Genomic DNA, 19,690 nt, shown 5'->3' on the forward strand with positions numbered 1-19,690 from the left:
TAGCTACTGTTTGGGCAGGGATGTGGGTCTATTGGTCTGTGGCCTCAAGGCATTTAAAATTCAGAGCTGCACTGGATTCAAATTACTTGTTCATCATACAGAAATATTGGCTTCAGATGTTGTTCCTTCTAACTTTATAATTCAAATATGATGCAAACTACAGTGATAACACAGTACAGTGCATTCTCATGCCTAACATAATTCTGGATTTATGACGTAAATCTTAGTCCATTGAAGCCAACAAATGCCTGGCTAACAATGGTAATGTATGCATACTTTAGCACATAAAATTATTTTTTTCCAATAATATTTATGAAACAACTGCTTGAACTTCTTTCTTCAAAAAGAGATGAAATCTGATAATAGTATTCAATTATTTAAAAAAAAAAATCATTACTTTGCCTTGTTATTCCTGTCTTGCCTAAAAGACCAAGACACTGGATTTTTCCATAATGGAGAAAAATGAGGAGATTGCAAGTGTACTTGTAGAATCAGTCATCTGTGTTTTTTCTTAACAATAATTATCGCTACAAGGAACAGCCAGCAAAGATACAGCAAAAAACCTATACCAGTTGCACATTTAAAGGTACCATTATGTATTATAAGCCTTGAGAGGCCTTCTGCCTGATTTCCACAAAGTTGCATTAAATAGGGTTATCTTCAATTGAGGAGAGCAAAGAGGAAGAAAAAAAGAGGTGGCAGGCTCAGGCTGCATTTCATTTCAGGTTCTCGAATTTGCCAGAGCTCAGTCCAGCCAACTCCATTGCTCCCACTGAATGGACAAACCCGGAGAGTCACTCACGAGAGGGGCTGCTGAGAGAAGTCACTCTGTGCAAGCAGTAAGCAATCATTTCTTCTTGAACAGGTGGATGTTTCTAGGAAAAATAACTGTAAGAACCAAGCACATGATTTTTAAAGAGATCATTGCAAAATAATTTATTTGGGTGAGAGTTTGTATTCTGTAGCAGTTGAACATTTGTCGAGGCAAGGATCACAGAACTGTAAACCAAAAGAGTGCAAAAAGAAACAGCCAACATTTTAACTTCACAGGGCCATTCTTTGACCTTCCCCTGAGCATAGGCAGCTAATTGTGTTCATACAGAACAGAATCTACAAATATAATAGGTAATAATTTGTTCTTCACTAGATGTTGCCTTCTACCAAGAAGCAATTTTTAAATAAAGTTGAAATATGCTATAAGCCATGACTGCAATTTTGTGATTTTTTTTCCAATTGCAGACCTGGAAAGTGAAATGCTTTCTTCAATAAAGAATTTTTCGGCGTGTTTTGTTTTGTTTGTTTGTTTGTTTTTTCACTTGCACAAAGCTACTGGTTCAAATAAAAAGATGGTGGGTTTTGGCACAAGGTAATATGTTAAAATGAAATGTAAATGTAACAGGAATCTAGAAAGATCAACCAGCTGGATGGCAGACGAGTAGCTGCTGTTTAGAAACTAGAACAAGCTCCAACAAAATACCTAAGTCACAAACGTTTACCTCTGCTTACTTCAAGTGCTGATGCACAGAAGGTAAGCCCACGGGGCAGGGAGGGGGAAAGCTGCACTGGAGGGCAAGCCAGCATCAAAGACAGGATTAGGAAAAAATAAATGCTTACAGTAACAACACAGTGATCTAAGGCCCCCAGTAAGTTCCCCATACATTTGAGGGATTTATGAGCTCCCTCATGAACTTAGGCCCTGGCTTTAAAGCTTTGTAAACATTTAGTTAATTGTCACCATCTGCCTGCAGGGTAGCTGTATTTTGCAATTGGAACAGGGCACTAGAGGGGTTGCATGACTGGAGGAAAGGGGCAGTGAACCAAGAGTAGAACAGCGGGTTTCCTGATGCTTGCCTGCTCCGTTAGCTTCACCCGTGCCAGGTAATACAGGGATATCCCTCTTGTCTCTCAAAATAATTACATATGGCTATGCAGCTAACACCACCTGAGACCTGCCTTTTATTCCCACTAGTGGCACTAGTAGGAAATTGTGGAGCACTTCTAACACTCAAAAATTACAAAGAATTATAGCACAAACCTGAAAATCTGCATTTGTAGATTTTGTATTTCTAACAGAATACAGTGCCGCACTGTCCCAAGCCTTCAACACTAACAAGTTTAGATTTTAGAGGGTGCAGTTTTATCAGCCCAAAGGCTTCAGAGGGCAGAAGAGCCATGTCAAAATCAGGTGGATCTAAAAAAATCCCCATCCACCCACCAGACTCTTATTTCAGAGAAAATGGTAAGGAAGTATTTTATTTGCTTCCTTTGGATGCATTTACATTTCACATTGTAAATGTATGATCACTCAAAAGGACTAGAGAGGAGATTGGGCTAGATGATCTTTAAAGGTCCCTTCCAAACCAAGCAATTCTAACTTTTCAAATTAATTTAAAAGATGAGATTTTCATTTAATCCAATAACTTCCAAACTACCATGGGACTCACAACAATATGGGACTATTACCCAACTCTGCATTTGTACTTAGACTTGAAAAATCCTTAATACTTTCTTTCATTAAGAAAACTAGATTTCCTTTATTTTTTCTGCAGTTACTCTAACACACAGTGACGAGTCCCAACAGCTCTGCCAACAGCACTTTCCTGACTTACCAACTACAGAATAACTGCAGTTCTTTGTCCTGCAAAGCTGTAGAAATGAGAACAAATGAGATTGGTACAAATGCCATATGAAAGGAAGTATGCATGGATGTGAACGCAGTGGGAAATGCAGCAGCAGAAGCGTTAAAAGAACAGCAGGGAACAATAACAAAGAGCACCCTTCCCAGGACACAAATCCCAGGACACTGATCCAAGCAGTAAAATGGAAGAATCTGTTTTTCACGTCTGGACTTTAAGACCTGCACTCTGGGAAGACCAGAGGTTGTCAGCAGAAGACCCTGCCACCTAACACCAGCAGTGCGGCAAAAAGGCCACAGTATTCCGCATACAGGGCAATGCATCTGATAACTCGCCAAGAGAACAAACATGTGCTTCAAACAAAGGGAAAAAAGCAGCCTTGGATTTATCAGACTGGAGGAAGCATAACTCTAAAGCAAAGGACTGATAGCTACAGACCCCTAAATTGTATGGAGGACTCAAAATCCCTACACCCAAACCCAAGTTTGCTGTCTGAGGTGAAAAAGATGAGAAATGTGATGAGGACTTGGTAGCAGGCAGCTCTTGTCTTTTGTGCTGCCAGGAACTGCTCATGGTAAGGCCACCCTGGGCAGACGTGTCCTGGTGCTTTTGAGCATCTGAGTGTGACAGTGTGAGTGAATGAAGCCTATGAGAGGAGGAGTGTGAGCAGCTGGGATCTACCTACTTGGAAATTTTGTAAATAAATATGGTACCCTTTCACGGTATCTTGCATTTGGCTTGTTAAAACTAGTTCTCACATACAGAAAACAATCCAGGTCATCAGCTTCTGCTGTAGCTCTAAAGACTGAGCTAACAGGAACATAAATTTTGGAGAAGTGGGGAGGCAGAAAATTAACACAGTGGGGAAATTAGTGATGATGTTAACTTACTGCATGGCAATGGAATTCCCTTTCAGCTGATAGACTTTATTTTATGCCACTGACCCATGCTGAAAACTTATTTCATGACAACCCTTTAGTGAAAATCTATGAGAAAATATCTTTTTTTTCCCCCACTCTTGAAGAAACAGCAAATGAGCAGAACACACAGTTTAAGTACTTTTACACCTTTTTATACCTTTTTGCTTGAGAAAAATGTTAAGATGTGCCAAATGTTCACAATATGGACTACCTAAAGACTATCAGAGAACAGGAAGATGCAAACAGTTAATACACTAGGATTTTTTTTTTTTAAATATAGCTTCTGTGTTAATTACTTACCTGCATTTTCAGCTTCTCCTTGTATAAATAGCTGTATCTATTGCACCAGTGTTCCCAGCTATAAAAGCCATTAATCAGCACTCTGAAAACATTAGTCAAATTACTGCAAGACATAAATTGCCACGTGGTGAGGCACACAGAATGTAAGGAAGAGAAAATATCTGAGCTCTCATTACAATAACAGTTCTCCCAGCTACAGCATTAAAGCTGGACGCTAAGCATAAGCCATTCCAACCCCTGAGATTTAGTGTATGAATGATCCCATATTATTGTCCACCAGAGATCAATTGCCAACAAAACATTTAAACTGTAATTAAACTATATTGGAAGGAGAAAGATAATAAAAACCAAAACACAATTTAAGATTCCTGAAATCTAGCAGCACTTCTTTTGTATGATGTGGCCAAAATTAAGTCTGCTTGTAAGGCTCAATTTGAGCCCTAAATTATCAACCCTTAAGAACTGATAGATCTTCAAACCTATCAAAAGTCAAGGAGACTATTTTCAAAAGCACGAAAGGTAAGTTTAATCCCACTTCTTTGACGTTGCACTGAAAAGGTCTAGGAGCATTCATAGAGTTGCTTATAGGTGGGTGGCAATTAAGAAGCCGTAGGTTATCCCCCTTTGTCTCTTATTTGGTGCCTCACTGGCCAATGCTCCAGGTTAGCTGTCCAAAAGTCAGCCAGGTTTACTTAAAGTAGTGGCAGTATAAATTGACCCATTTGACATAAATGTAGATTGGGACAGGAATGGGCACATGGTACCAGGTAAGTGAGAGGACTGAACATCCACCAGCTCTGGGTCCTTCCTCCACTGCAGGCAATAAGGTTGTTAAACTGCCCAAGGTGGCTTCACAGTCAATCTGTTTCTGCTTGTAGCTTCTGTTTTCCGGCTACCATATGAGATGAAGCAAGACTATCTACGCATTTGATTTTCAGGCAAGAGCATGGACACAAATTAAGAGAGGAATTTGAAGAGCTTCTGCTTTCTTTCAGGAACAATATTGCTAGTATCAGCAAACTAAGCATTTGTTACTTACCTCCATGGAGGTGGCGAGTAACATCACAAGAGACAGAATTGACTCAGTTTCAATTGGAAGGACAGGTAGGGAATGGCAAAAAAATATTTATAACTATGCAAAGAACTGTGATATGAAATGGTCAAGTGTTTCCATGCAGCCAGGGAATAAATAAAAAAACTTGAAGCTGAAAGGAAGTACTTCCAGTGGTGGGTTGCAGTTCTTTATTTCTGATTCATGTGTATATATATGCATACAATGATATTAGATATCCTTGTATTGCTTAATCTATAATTTAAGTCAGCACAGGTCTTTTGACAAAAAAAAAATTGCAACTATTAATTTATATTTGATCTGAGCACTCTGATACACAGTAGAAAAAATCCGTATATAAAAGATTATATCTGTGCAATTATACGTACTATAGTCCTCTTTCAACAAACTACTGATTTATTGATACTTTATTGTTAGTATAATATAGAATTGCCATATCATAACATTAAAAAAACTTTTTTAAAATATATTAATAAGCAAAGATAACCACACCTTGATCTTCCAATCATTTTTGCACCGTCACATTGATGCCCCATTTTGTTTTAAAGTAACATTTGGCTTCAACAAATTCTTTCTGTCTCACGCTGCCACTATCAGTCAGCCCCCATTAATCATATTTATTCACACATACCTTGCTGTTTAGCAATTTCACACAAAGCCTTTAGAATTAAACCCGCCTCTAAGCTGACATCCACCACAAAGACCACAAATCTCTTATACCCTGCTTAGCTCCCAAACAGTGCATAAAGATTTGCGCTGAACCTCCGCTGTGCAGTGAACTTCCCTTTTAGCCAACAATTCTCTCACCTATAGCCTAACACGAGTCATTCTAGGTGGCTTGAACTACAGGTCTACAGAAGATGTGACTTCATGCTACTAAATGCTTTTAATAGTTTAGATCTAGGTGAAGCTTAATTAGCATCTGGAAGTTAATACAAATATTAGTCTGTACATAAAACATTATCCCCAATGTACTAAGTGACAGCACTTTTATAAGGCAGACACAAGCCAAGATTCAAATATCTGAGAAAAGGTGGAAGCTACCAGATCCTAATTTAGGGCAAGGTTATAGAGCAGCAACAATGGTCAGCAGGATTAGGCCCTTCCTCTGTGAAAATTAACAGGAATGGACAGAAAGATGCGATACAGGGTGACAGGGACATCACGCACCACCTGCCAGTACAGAGCAAGGACTGCAGAGGTGCAGATAGTTCATTTTTGATGCTGGCAGATAAGAGAGCATTTGGCAAGTTCTTGCCTTTCTGACAATTTTGTCAATCTTCATTACAGTAGCTGAACAACTGTGCACACAGCGATGGATGCTTGCTTCCTTGCCTGCAGACTACCTTGCAAATACAAGCCACAAATTGACAGAGATGGAAATGTGTGAACCACAGAACAAAAATACCGATCTTTTAAAAGAAGGACGAAATACAATTTTCACTCTTAGTTTAGATCCTTCTGAAAAAATCAAGGCCCATGCTGTCCTGCCTTTTGCTTAAACTTTACTCCCCAAGAAAACATTTGCTTGTCTTCTCTGTCATTAATAATTCTGGACCGGAAGCAGGACTGGAGTTAGTGCACATATGAAAAAAAAGGTGCAAATTACATTGAATTGTTATGTCTAAGGACTTATTTACATATGAGAATCTTGTGAAGATAAGAACAGTATTTCAGAGACTGTGTAACACTATTACTTCTGTTAGGACATCCCAAAAGGCAGATGAGTCAGCAGGTTTGGAAAGTGCATGCAGGTGTTCATTAGGGGAAGAGAAAGCATTAGTCATATTCTTGACTCTTGTCTTTTTAAAGCAGACAAGCAGAATTCACTCGACAATTAATTTGCACACTCTTGCAAAATAATGGTCTGAGAGAGTGCAGTTTCCAGTGAATATGAGGTCTTACTGCAGTGTCTTTTATGCCAGTACACAAGACAGCAACAAACAAGAAATGCTCAGGGTTTTTTTCCTTTTCCTGTTTTCACTGCTGTGTTCTATGACACAGTCAATAAACTGCATTGTAATACTTTTTTTTTTAGTATTAGATTCACTTTGAATAATACTTTGACATCTATTCCTAACAAATGAGTGTGACTCCCAAATGTAGATTTATACATTTAACTTTCAGTTGTTAGCAGCAAATACTAAGTATTTGTTTCATATTCGTAGCATTAACAGCTTTTACAATTGGAGTTAGGATGCTATTTGAAGACTTATAACTTTAAAAAAAAAGTTCTGGAAAAACAGAGTTAGAAAAAACCAACAAATTAATGCTCCAAGGCTTTCAGAATTTATGACAATCATTTACAGGATTAGCTGCTTCTAGAAAAACTGTCCTTAAAATAAGGATACTAAACTAAATTATTAAAATAAAATTAATTTCAGTTACTCATTTGTCCTCTGGGAAGTCTGCTTGGTAACTAATTATTATTTTTTTAGTATATCAGTCTTTTCTGTGACTGAATAAAAAACTGATTAGGCTTAAATGAACAGGGAAAGACTTTTCAGATGGCAAGAAACAGACAAATTCAAGAAAGTCCTGCATCATTTCTAGAATTATTTTTAAACTATAAAGCTGCTGCTGCTCTGTGACACCATGGAGCTAACACTTATTGTAACAATAACTATTCTGTTCAGCTATCCGTAAACATTAATATGCTAAAGACAAAAATTAAACAAAAATCCACATCCTCATTGACTTTTTCATGAGGCACACTGTCAATAAAATGGTATCCTTTTAAATAGAAATTGCACACACACATAAAAACCAATGCTAGATGATACAGCTTTCCTAAAGAAAACTGTTTCTGAAAACAACACAAATAACCAGGCCCCAAACCCTGTTGTTTCCATGGCAACAGGACTGGCCCTTTTGGTCGTCTTGAATTGCTGAATGACATAGAAAAATCATAAACCAAACAAAATTAACCCAAATTGCCTATTGTAGACCATGGTCATGGGTGTCTGGGTGATGAAAATCCAAGCAAACCCTCTTCTTCAAATGCCCAGCAAGGATGCTTTTTATTTCAGGGTCATGTCAATGCTAGATATTAAAGACAAAAAAACAAACATAAAAGAACAACAACAAAAAGAAATCAGTGCTATGAAACACGTGGCTAGTCATTTCCCCAACCCTGAGCTCCCACAAAGTGTTGAAGCACCCTCATCTCTCATTTACTTAAACGCATTGGTGTCAAATAATTTACCCACATCCTATCTACTATATATGGAAAATACATGCCTTAACAAGAACTGTTACTGTTCATTGAAATTAATAACTACGTTCCTGCCAATTGCAATCTGAAGTAGACACCAGCTGTGGCAAGATCCACTGGTGGAATGACACCACAGTGTGGCAAGATATGGGTACCCTTAAAAATGTTTCTGAGAGTACGGTTTTGCCATTTAGTGTAAAGCACACGTCATCAAATACTTTAGAAGCATTCTTCAGAATGAGAAGTTGTCACCATAAACATTGCATCAAAATACAATTTTTCTCACAGAATATATAATTATTTAAAGCACCCTCAATATTTTTTAACTGTTTCAGAATACACAGAATACACTTTCACTGTGAATTATTTCATAATGATTTTTTTTTAAAGTCACAAGGAAGTGCAAGAAATTGAACAAAATAGAACACAATAGAGCATGACAATAGACAAAAGCCTTTGGAATAGATATGAAAAGACAACAGAAACAAACTAAGGGCTGGGCAGACTCCAGAGAGGTTTCAGCAGAAAGCATACAGAAGAAAAGTCTGTGTAAAATGTTGTTATCATTGCGGAGGCATTTACATGGGAAATCCTGTTTCCTGAAGAAATGACACCAGAAATGAGTGATATGACTCCAGGAATATTATTGCCACTTCCGAAGAGAGATTCATATTTATGTAGAGAAAATAAATAGCAGGAATTAGCATTAATTTTGCCTCAACTGCATTTATTTAAGCTAAATACAAATTCACTTCTCATTGCTTTTTGCTGCCCAGCTTCTCTTCTGAGAAAAACAGGAAAATTCCTCAAGGCACAAAAAGACCAAAATCATAAATAAAAAGCCTTTAACATGTTATTTATTTTCTGTTCTTTAAAAAAACAGTTCTCATGTTGACTCATTACAGAATAAACAGTGTCTGAGAAAAAAAAAAAAAAGATGCTCAGAGATTTTGTGTCAACTGCTCCAGGCATCAGGAATTTAGCTTATGGTTCTAAGGTACGTATCAGGTATGATACTGTGATAGTTTACCAGAGTACAATTTCATTTTAAAAAAGTGAAAAGAAAAGCTCTGTTTTATTTATGCATCTGTTTGCTACATGTACTTCTAATTGTTTGCCTGCTTATTAATACTCGTGATATTGATGGAACCTTTTTCTGAGGAATCAGGTTTACTATAGGTTATTTCCTGAACAATATTCCTGCGTGAGACACCAGTGTACCTCTGCTTACCAGCCAGGTGGGTAGGGACTGCGAAGTCCCCAGTCACTCCTCCCCTCTACCTGTACACACTGGCCGGGAACACACACACTGCTGCAATGGCTACTAGCCCTCCTGGCAGGCTGTTTGAGCACGGAACTGCTAGTGCTCGTGTGACACCCGACAGCTACAGGCACCCTCACCGATGCACAGTAAGAGCAGTGCAGGGTTTTCCCTTCACATGCTTCAGTTGTGGTATCGGATGGAGGAACAGCGTGCCAGAGGACCGGCGCGTTTCCCATGTCCAAGGGAACCAGTCCAGCTTTGAAAGGAAGAGATGTAAAGATACTGGAGAGTCAAGCAGGGAAATAACTATGAAAGAAGCTGAGAAGCACAAAAAGCAAAGAGAAGGAAGACATCAAGAGCACGACCCAGGAATCAAAGTGAAATGTAAGGCTTTTTAATCTCTGAATGAGTATGGCAAGTTTACCACTTCACTTTTAATTGAGGGTAATGTGTGAGACCATCTTCACTCTGATCACCTTGCACTTCTATCTGTTTTTCACATAACTTAACCTGAATATCCTCAGGCTAAGAATTCTATCTGTTTCTGCTTCGAAATGGTCTAGGACATTTTAAACACATCTGCAGTGCAAATATAATAAATCCTAACTTCCGTGCTTTTTCTGCTTGCATATTGCTAAGTTCCTGAAAATAACTAGAAAAGCATTTATGTCTCCAAAAAGCTTCATGGAGTCTACCCAGCCTCAGTTCCTAGCAGCATGGCTATCAAATAATGTTAAAATGCAATGACAGTATTAGGCATAAATCCTTACTCCTGCTCCACTGAAGTCATTTCTGGATCATTTGAGAGGCAGCTAGTTCTGGGTAGAAGGAAAAAGAGGCAGCAGTAAACATTTCTTCTGTGTTTATTTCTTTCTCTTTTTAAATACGACATCAAATTTGGGGATGTAATAACTAACTGTAGTGAGTATCTTTGATGGCACAAACACACAAATGTTATTGATAGGAAGGTAGTGATCTTAGTGCCTGTGACACAAATTAGTCTGAGTAATACATTTTTAAGCTATTTGTTTAAGTTGGGGAAGGGAAATGCACTACAGTGACTTCATACATCCAACAATAACAATAATCAGTGATGCCTCATATGAATATTCAGTTCCCCTTTCACTTGCTGAGCTGCAGCCTGCACTCCTTTAAATGAAAGGAGTAACAAGAAAGCAGTTTTCTTCTACAGAGTTTTCATTGTCATACACTACCATGCATTTGAAAATGTTTGAATAGAAAGGATGGAAGTTGCATTTCAAGGTTGGGTGGGCCTCTTTTGTTTAACAAAATATTCGGGTGGTATCAGGTAACTGCTTAAGTGAATTTATTGCTTCTGAGGCAGTCTAACTGCTAGAATCAAAAAGCTGTGCCCAGAGGTTTGGGTGTTCCTCTGCGGTTGTTTGAAAAGCTGATTTCAGGAGAACCAGAGGAAAATGTGTACCGCAAAAGAAGAAACTTCAGAGAAAATACAACAAAGAAGAAGCAGTAAGACAAAAATTCTGAAGTGCACAAGCTACAAGACGGAGACTGAAAAGAAACTTCAAAACCTCAAAATCTTTGGTTACAATAACCACAGGGAGAATGTCGTACTAGAACCAACAGATACAGCTCCCTGCTCCAAAATCTTGTGTGCAATACCCACGTGAAAAAAGTGCACTGGGTAAGCTTTGCTCAGTGAGTCAAGGATTGTGTCCTCCCAGTTAGGGATTTCCATGGTAATTCACACCATACTGCCTCAGTATGTTAAAGTCCAAGCACAGTGTTATGAGTTTAAAGTATCTGATCATCACCTGACACTGATTCATTAAGTGACTGTAGACAATACAATATTATCAAGTATTAATCCACCAGCCTATCCTACCAATGCTGGAAAGACAGGAAAAGTTACATACCTACCTACCTTAACTGAGAATGAGGTACAATAGCTATCCCTAACTTAGTAAATTGTAAAAAAAAAATTTTTGAAAAGAACTACCTCCTAAAAACTTTACGAATCTTCTGACATAATGGGTGAAGGGTAGAAAATGTTTAATGAACCCTTTTAATGGAATAAAAAAGTTATTTCAGTCCTCCCCATGACTACAGAAACAATCATCAAAAAATAGCAAAAATGTTTTCTTATAGTGTAAGGGTATGATTATTCCTTACTGAGACCCAATGGTACAAAAGCAGGCTGTTTATAGTGAGAGGGGAAGTCAATTCACAAATGTGGCAACTTACACAGTAATTGAAACTACAAGCTGATTGCTGTACCAAACACATAATGTACTACTGCATTCAATCCATTCCTGCGAAACAAGTAAATATAATGCCAGCATCCAGCTGAAAGCTATCTTACTTAGCTGTTTCTGAAGTTTCCCTCAGCTCTTCATCCAGTCTGCATGAGTAAAATTTATTGATATAAAGAAACAGAAGCAAGCAGAGCATAAGAGAGAAGCAGAGCAATAGCAGAGCAAAGAACAAATGAAGTACATGCTTCTAAAACAGGCACCCAGTATTATGCACTGGCCCTAAAGCTCTTCCATTCAGTATGATACCATTTATCCCTGTGCTCAATCCACCTTTAATTTGTAACTCCTTATTTAGCTCATTTAGGGGCAGAAATATGAAAGCGGCAGGGGTCTGAGGCATGCCCAGTGGACAGAGCTAAAAGCGTTCAGTTGCTCTATCAGATAGTATTAAACTAGCTGCAGCCTGGGCCAAGTGAAGGACGTTTACAGTCGAGTAAACTTTATTTGCAAGGGAGGCTGATCTCAACAGCTTGAAGGGGAAGGTAAGATTCCACATCATTGCAAGTCCTCTCTCACTCAGCTGTTGAGGTCACCTGCAGGTGAGAGGGTGTCACACAGATTCACTCCATTATGAGCAGCAGCACAGGCTAGAAAGCAAGTTTTACCTCATTCTTCTCTTAATACACTTCTCTTCATCATACCTTACAAGATAAGAGTGGGTGAAGGAAAAGAAAAGGTGTACAAGTTCATATGATACAACAGGCACGCTGTATCCCACTTCAGTAAAAACTACCAAACCACCACACAACCCAAATCCTAGCATAACCCTATGTACTTTCTACAGGTGGCGTTCCTGATGACCATAGGTGGTATTTCTGTTTTGGCCAGTGGAGCAATTACGAAGCTGAAAGCTGAACTTTGTTTTGTTTTGCTACAAGAATCTTTCTCAAAGTTCTCAAGCTGCCAGCTGAACGCTGCTCTTCTCCCTGTGGCGTGGGAGGTGCCTGGAGTGCACACACCCACTACATCTTCATATCACAACATCTTGAAAATGCTTGCCACCAATAGGTACAATTGTCACCTTTTCTTCAGGGAAATCATGATCTCTCATCTGGCTGCTGCCGACATGAAGCAGGCAGTTCACTAAAATTTCTTAAACTCTAAGTCCTAAGCTTCTTTGGTCCTGGTGCTGTGATCATTTCACCTGTGGTCTGAGAGGCGAATGGACTTTCCAAACAGTTTTCAGTCTACAGGGAAGGAAAGACGTGTGTAACATGGGTGTGCATGCCGCTACCGACAGTAAAACACAGCAAGGAAGCAGAGAGAGATATCAGGTGTATCAGGTTAAGGTCTGTATCAAAGGGAACTACAAGAAATTAAAATGTTCACAGGAATCAAAAGAGGAAGGGAGGGAGGGAGGGAAAAAGGGATGGAGGGAGGATGAAAAAAATTTAGGGACATTAGAACCTTCTAGACAACTTTTTGTCAGGTGACCAATGACCTTTGTGCTCCACATTCTTAGCATCACTCCACCTCTAAAAAAGTTACAGCAGCAAATAAATTTGAGCAAAGGTCCCTATGATCCCCAATTTCACGACTGTAATTTATTATTTTTACAAGTGCCACTGCAAGAACTGAGCTTCCCACTTGCTCCCTAGAACAACATCATGAGTATCAGGGCAACCACCAGCTTGATGCGGGAAATTATGCTGCTTCCACAACTACTGCGAGGCAGGCGTGAAAACTCCCGCCTGGGTTGAAAAGATCTATGATGGCTCCAGAAGAAGTGCTCTTCATACCTAGTCACTGACGAACCATAAGGAAAAGATAATCATACTTATGTATTTGCTCATCAAAATACTTCCTAAAACAGAATGTTCACCTGTTCAAAACCTAGTACATTTGGTAAAAAGAAGAATAAGAAAAAAGCATCCCTGAACAGTGTATCTTTTTAATAATGACCCACATGAAAACCATGATTGATTTCCAAGGTTTTCAGTCTTGGTAAACCGTTTCAGTTTGTTGTTTTCACATCTGAAAAAAAGCCATTTGAGTTGAGCAATTCAAACCAACTTCCTACAATTTCTTAAGAGGTATCTTTCCTTTAGAAATACCTGCATTTAAAAAGCCTTTACACGTAAAACGCAAGAACTGATACATTGCCTTTCAGTGGTTCTGGGTTAAACCATGAAAATAACAAGACAAGGAATTGCTCACTGCAGGGGTGTTGGGACTAGATGACCTCTAAAGGTCCCTTCCAACCCAAAACATTCTATGATTCTATGAACCTACGGAGTTTCAGTTGTTTTCTATTGAACAGGCTATCTTTGAATTACTGTTTCGGTTCAAAGCTCTGTATGACTAAAACTTAAAAGCCCTTTTACTTAAATAGTGAAAAAAGTTATGGAAAAAAATACAGCATGGGTGATACCTGTGGAAGGTTAAACTTTTTTCCTATTTTCTTTCTGGGTTGCAGTTAGTGAGTGAACAGTCTGTTCCAATTCTGATTATATAGTCATAGGGTTGATGAAGGGAGTCTGAGCCTGAAAGTTTTTCTTCATTTTACCAGCTGTATCATTTGGTCCAGTACAAAGCCTTCCTCTTCCTATAAAAGTTGGTTCCCCTAGGAGTGAAGATTTATTGTGTTTTGTGTTTCAATTACACAGCGTTTTCCTGCTTCTCAGTTTGATAATAGAATTTCTGTGGAACAACTCATAAGCATTTGTAAACAGTATCGGGCAGCAGCTTTCTGTTTTTCTTACAGACCCTGAAACTCTATTATTTGTGGCGACAGTTTCCATTAGAACAAGCACATGCTTCCTGTATATCACTTACTTGACAATACTGTCTGGTATGTGCACGTATTCCATTGGAATCATCTCACGAAGCTCCGCCAACGTGTTGACGTACTGTATCTTACTGCTGAACTTCGAGCTGAAACACAGAAACAACATGTTAACTGACTTTCCCCCCAAAATATTTTATGATATATTAAAAAGAGAAAGCATGTACTTTAAGTATTAAATAATTAAGCATTTTTTGAATCCATATTTCAGTTACAGAGTTCAGCTGATCATGAGCATACCCAAGCTCTAGTGAGGCTGAAATTAAGTCTAGACCTTTTAATGTTCCTTGCTTAGGCAGAATCACAGTATTTAGGACAACATAAATTGTAATGCCTACATACTAGGCAATGTGATTAGTTTTACAGTTCAAAGAAGATGTATTAAAATTCTGAAAAGAATCAAATCCCCTACAGCATGCTTAGATGTAAAAAGAGATGGGAAGCATCCACTTAGCATGGTCATGATGAATTAACATCAAGTGATCATGATGAATGAGCATTTTTATTTGACACCGTTTCTAAATCAAATATAACAAAACTGAACTTCCTTATTTGTTTAGATGACTACAGATCTGATTGTGTATGTGCATGTCTATTCTTACTGCAGGGCCTTCCATGAGGAAACACTTCCCTTGTTTATTTCAGCTGTGTTTTATGATCATTTATTGTGTTTGAGAAATGATCGCTCAGAAAAAGGCTACATAGTTCAGAAAGCACACAAAAAAATAATCTTATTCACTTAGAATCATAGAATCATAGAATCATAGAATCATAGAATCATAGAATCGCTTTGGTTGGAAAAGCCCTTTAAGATCATCGAGTCCAACCTTTAACCTACCCCTGCCATCCCACCACTAAACCATGCCCCTAAGCACCTCATCTATCCTTCTTTTAAATACCTCCATACCTGAATTATTTTATATGTTTCGGCTTTCTTGTTTGGCTCATAAAGCAATTTTCCAAATTTAGCTCTGGTTGTATTTAGATAGTATTTTAACTTCAGTAACAGTGATGAATGCATACTGACTGTACATGTTCTTAAGTGTAGGCCATGAAAACTGAGCATATTCTTTCTATTTACTGCTGACTTGGGGGTATGACCAGACAACATGAAGCCTTTGAAACAGCTCTGAGCAGAAGGTTACTGCCCCTCCCCTTACCATACATATATTCCTCATTAGGTGAAGTGAGACAACTGAAACAGGAATACATGAAGGTACTGTGACTGGTGGTTTAAGCTCATCTGTCTCTGTACCAGATTAGCATCACTAGGCACACACTCTGGAGCAGGCCAATGGTCACGTTTTAAAAGGATGAATCACTCACAATTGTCCAGTCAAAGCCATGATAACATACAGATAATTCATAGCATTTTATCCAAAATGTTAGTCATAGTCTGCATCATCTGAACTGCCAGCTGAAGTCACTTGGCAAGCTGCAAGCCAATCAGAAGCTTCTTTAGAACTGGGGGGGGCTGGGGGGGGAATCTTTCAAGGGTTATTTTTTCCACTTGAGGATTCTCCTGGGTCCACTAATTCCACCACAGTGATTGACTTCTGAGTAATTGCTTCACGTGGAAGTCTGTGTACCAAATGATCTTGCCAGTTTTTGAGGTAGAATTGACTGTAGCACACCCTCAGTGATTTGACTGTGCCTTGCCATTCTGTTCTCTTTCAGTTTCTTGATTCCTACTGTTTTGTCCCGCATCTCAGCTGAAATAGAATTAAAATTATGTTGCTCATGCTTAGCTATCTCACTGAAACCTCTGCTTGCCTTGGGACCAATTCATTTCTTACTCTAAAATTCCCACCGTGCACGTCAGTGGTTTGGTGAACAGCCTGGGGCTAGCAAACGAAGCTACAGCCATTGGCCTTCAATCTAATCAAGTTTCTATCTCCTGACATTGCTTGTTACTGAATTGACTCTCTCTTTTCATGCCTTCCAGAGTTTTTTACTCAGCTTTCTCATACTGCTCTTCTGTCCTTGGTGAGGGTTCAAATATCTTATGTCATCTTCCATAAAAGTCACACTGGCCATGTGTCCTGCTCATCTTTTTTCAGCTCCCATTTGCACTTCCCTCTCTTCTCACACAGAAACTCAATCTACTTGGCTGAAATGGAGAGTTTTAACTAGCCTCTATTGTGTCTAGTTTTGTATTGCTAATTTGCTTTGCCAAAGTATTTAGAGCAAACCTTTTCTCGTGTTTGGCAATGTCAAACCTCTAGTCACTGCTGCTCGGTATGGTAATTCTGAATAAATGACTATTGAATTGAAACAGATGTGGTGTAGTTGATTTTTTAAAATTTTACTGCCAACCTTTCCTCTGGGAGTGAAGAGGACACAAACAGAAATATCATAGACACCAAATGCAACTCAGTGAATCCCATCATTATTGTTGATAACCCCAAGTATTGTTTCCCTGTTACTATGGCATGTTTAATTGTCACTTTCTAATTGGCGTTAAAGACACCACATCTGAAAGAAGAAGCCACTCTGCCTGTGGCACTTTGGCAGCAATGGGAGAACTCATGTGCTTCCCCATCCCAAGGTCAACCTGTCAGGACCAGTGTTCTCATCTGCAGCCTGGGAGCAGACCTCTCTGAGGTCTGTCATAACCTATGTTACTGGCTGTGCGGCTCCTGTAGACCATGCTGCTCCCCTTGCCCGAAGCAACTCTTGCTCACACCTGTCGGTCTGCTCTCCCTGATCTCAGGATTTCCCTTGTGAGGTCTTGCTGTGGTTTAACCCCAGCTGGCAACTAAGCACCACACAGCCACTTGCTCACTCCCCACTGCTGGTGGGATAGGGGAGAGAATTGGAAAAGTGAGAAAACTCATGGGTCACTCAAGACTATAGGTAAAGTAAAAGCCACGCACACAAGCAAAGCAAAGCAAGGAATTAATTCACTCCTTCCCATAGGCAGGCAGGTGTTCAGCCATCTCCAAGAAAGCAGGGTTCCATCACACATAATGGTTACTTAGGAAGACAAAATGCCATAACTCCAAAACGCCTCTTCCTTCTTCTTCACCCAGCTTTATATGCTGAGCTTGACGTCCTATGGTATGGAATATCCCTCTGGTCAGTTGGGGTCAGCTGTCCCAGCTGTGCCCCCTCCCAACTTCTTGTGCACCCCCAGCCTGCTCGCTAGTGGGATGGGGTGAGGAGCAGAAAAGGCCTTGACTCTATATAAGCACAGCTCAGCAATAGCTAAAACATCCCTGTGTTATCAACCCTGTTATCAGCACAAATCCAAAACATAGCCCCATACTAGCTACTGTGAAGAAAATTAACTCAAAGCATTATTTTGGAGGGCATTAAGTCTTTTTTGGACTTGGAAGTCCATTCAAACAGCTCAGGGTGCTGGCAGTCCTCTTGCACAAGCAGCAACTAATTTTTTTTAAACCCAGAACTGTGGTTTAATTTTGTCCTATAGCCAGGATTTTTTTTATGAGGTGATTATCATTACATGCAACCCCCTTTTCTACATGCCTTTTAGCTGACCTTGGAACAAAGACAATTTTAAGGGACTGAATTCCCAGTTCTACATACACGTACAGGTTTACAGTATCATGCCTGCAACTAGATACTCATATAAATCATGGGTTTTTTTCCTACTCACTTCAGGGATATCAACTTCAATTGTCAAAATCCCAACATGAACGGTAAAATGAATACTCTTCAGTGAAAAATTAACAGCCATGTTTGATGATTTAGGGTGCTTCTGTATTCTTAGGGACATAGAAAATCCCTGGTATTCACTACATACCTTATAAAAGGTCGTGTCACAGCCAGAATTGTCCTGATGAACCATGATGGATGAACAATTATAAATGATTTCAAATTCTTCCGTAATCTAAGTAAAAAAATAAATGGTTTATTAAAAAACTAACAAAACACAAAACATGCAGAAAGATCATATACAGTGAACACTGTCACACAGGGGAGTAACAGAAAAGGACAGTATTTAAAATAACAGCTGTGGATCAGAAAGGAAAAACTACTCACCGTCGATCAATCATCTGGTAACATTTTTTCATCCAACCCAGTCCAGGCATCCTCCTTCTTGGTGTTGCTCCGTTCAAGTAGACAATCATATAGTCTTCAGCTACCATCAGCTCTAAGGTACTGATTACATAGCTGATAAAAGTACAGAAATAAGTGAGCACATACTTTACATTACCCACTTAAGCCTAAACTAAACCAGTCCACAAGGGATAAATCAAGGCAGACAAAGCAATTTATGACAAGGCAGTGTTTTCCTTTAAACCAAAGCAAACATATAGCACTGGTCATCGTGCTACCTGCAGATGTGTAACTAGAAAACCACAGTCTCATCCTTCTTCAAAAATACGTGGTTTCCTTACAAAGATACAGTTTCATAGTGAGTTTTCAAATCTCAGTCAAATGAAAGGGTAGCTTTAAATTCTTGCCTGGGACTACATATGCAGATGCTCTGCTCAGTGGTCCCTACCTCACTTGGGAGTTGTTCATCACAGGAATGTTCAAGTTGTTCTCCTTACTATCCAGTCCCAAGGCATGTCTATGTAAAAAATACAGTGAAAAATCATGACCCACCTTAAAAACCTGAATGCCTGAGCGTGCTCACTACAAAAGGCAGCTCTACCCCCTGAGCACAATGGCCCCTTTCACAGGTGTATGGGAATGACTCACGGTCTAATCTGACTCTTAAATTCCTTAAGATGCAGTTTCTTTAAAAGAATGGTAGAAAATCTAGTTCTCACCAAAGAGAGTGATATTTTACCTGGGCATAAAGTAGGCAGCCATTAACTGACCAGTTCCGTGCATTTGATAAATCCCATCTAAATCACTACACTCTTGATGCTTTTCACTGCTTTCTTTCTTACTGTGCAGTTGTGCATTCCTTGCTTTTGTCTGACATTTGAAAAGGCTCATGCCTAACAGTGAAATATCAAAGCGAGGGATTGTATGGACGTTCTGATGCAAAAAGATTAATTTAACTGAACCTGCTCACTATTTGACAGGTTATTAAATTAGCCCTTTCCTTAGGGCGCAACATCTAGTCCTTTAAAGGCATTTAGACACTGAACTGGTCAGAAAATGGGTATTAAGTACTTCTTAAAACACTACAAGCCGTTCAGTTATAGAAACAGAAACATTGGAAAATGTCTATGTTTGCCTAGGTGCAAAGGGGATTGTGAGTATTATGAATAATCAGTTACAATA

At 39.1% G+C, this 19,690-nt stretch overlaps 1 protein-coding gene across 1 annotated transcript in view; it reads right to left on the reverse strand.

Moving 5' to 3' along the window:
- Positions 1 to 7,948: 7,948 nt before the first annotated feature.
- LOC104123228 (prune homolog 2 with BCH domain) overlaps positions 7,949 to 19,690 on the reverse strand; it is a gene marked incomplete at its 5' end in the record, with an annotated part of 55,970 nt that continues 44,228 nt past the window's right edge. Inside the window, 7 exons of the mRNA XM_035891051.1 lie at positions 7,949 to 7,970; positions 10,177 to 10,224; positions 11,748 to 11,786; positions 12,306 to 12,341; positions 14,476 to 14,574; positions 18,252 to 18,338; positions 18,491 to 18,622. Coding sequence (XP_035746944.1) covers positions 7,949 to 7,970; positions 10,177 to 10,224; positions 11,748 to 11,786; positions 12,306 to 12,341; positions 14,476 to 14,574; positions 18,252 to 18,338; positions 18,491 to 18,622 — 463 coding nt within the window. The remainder of the gene's footprint in view (positions 7,971 to 10,176; positions 10,225 to 11,747; positions 11,787 to 12,305; positions 12,342 to 14,475; positions 14,575 to 18,251; positions 18,339 to 18,490; positions 18,623 to 19,690) is intronic.

Source organism: Egretta garzetta, unplaced genomic scaffold, assembly GCF_000687185.1.
Source record: "Egretta garzetta isolate BGI_Z169 unplaced genomic scaffold, ASM68718v1 scaffold173, whole genome shotgun sequence".
In the NCBI taxonomy this organism is placed as follows: Eukaryota; Metazoa; Chordata; class Aves; order Pelecaniformes; family Ardeidae; genus Egretta; species Egretta garzetta.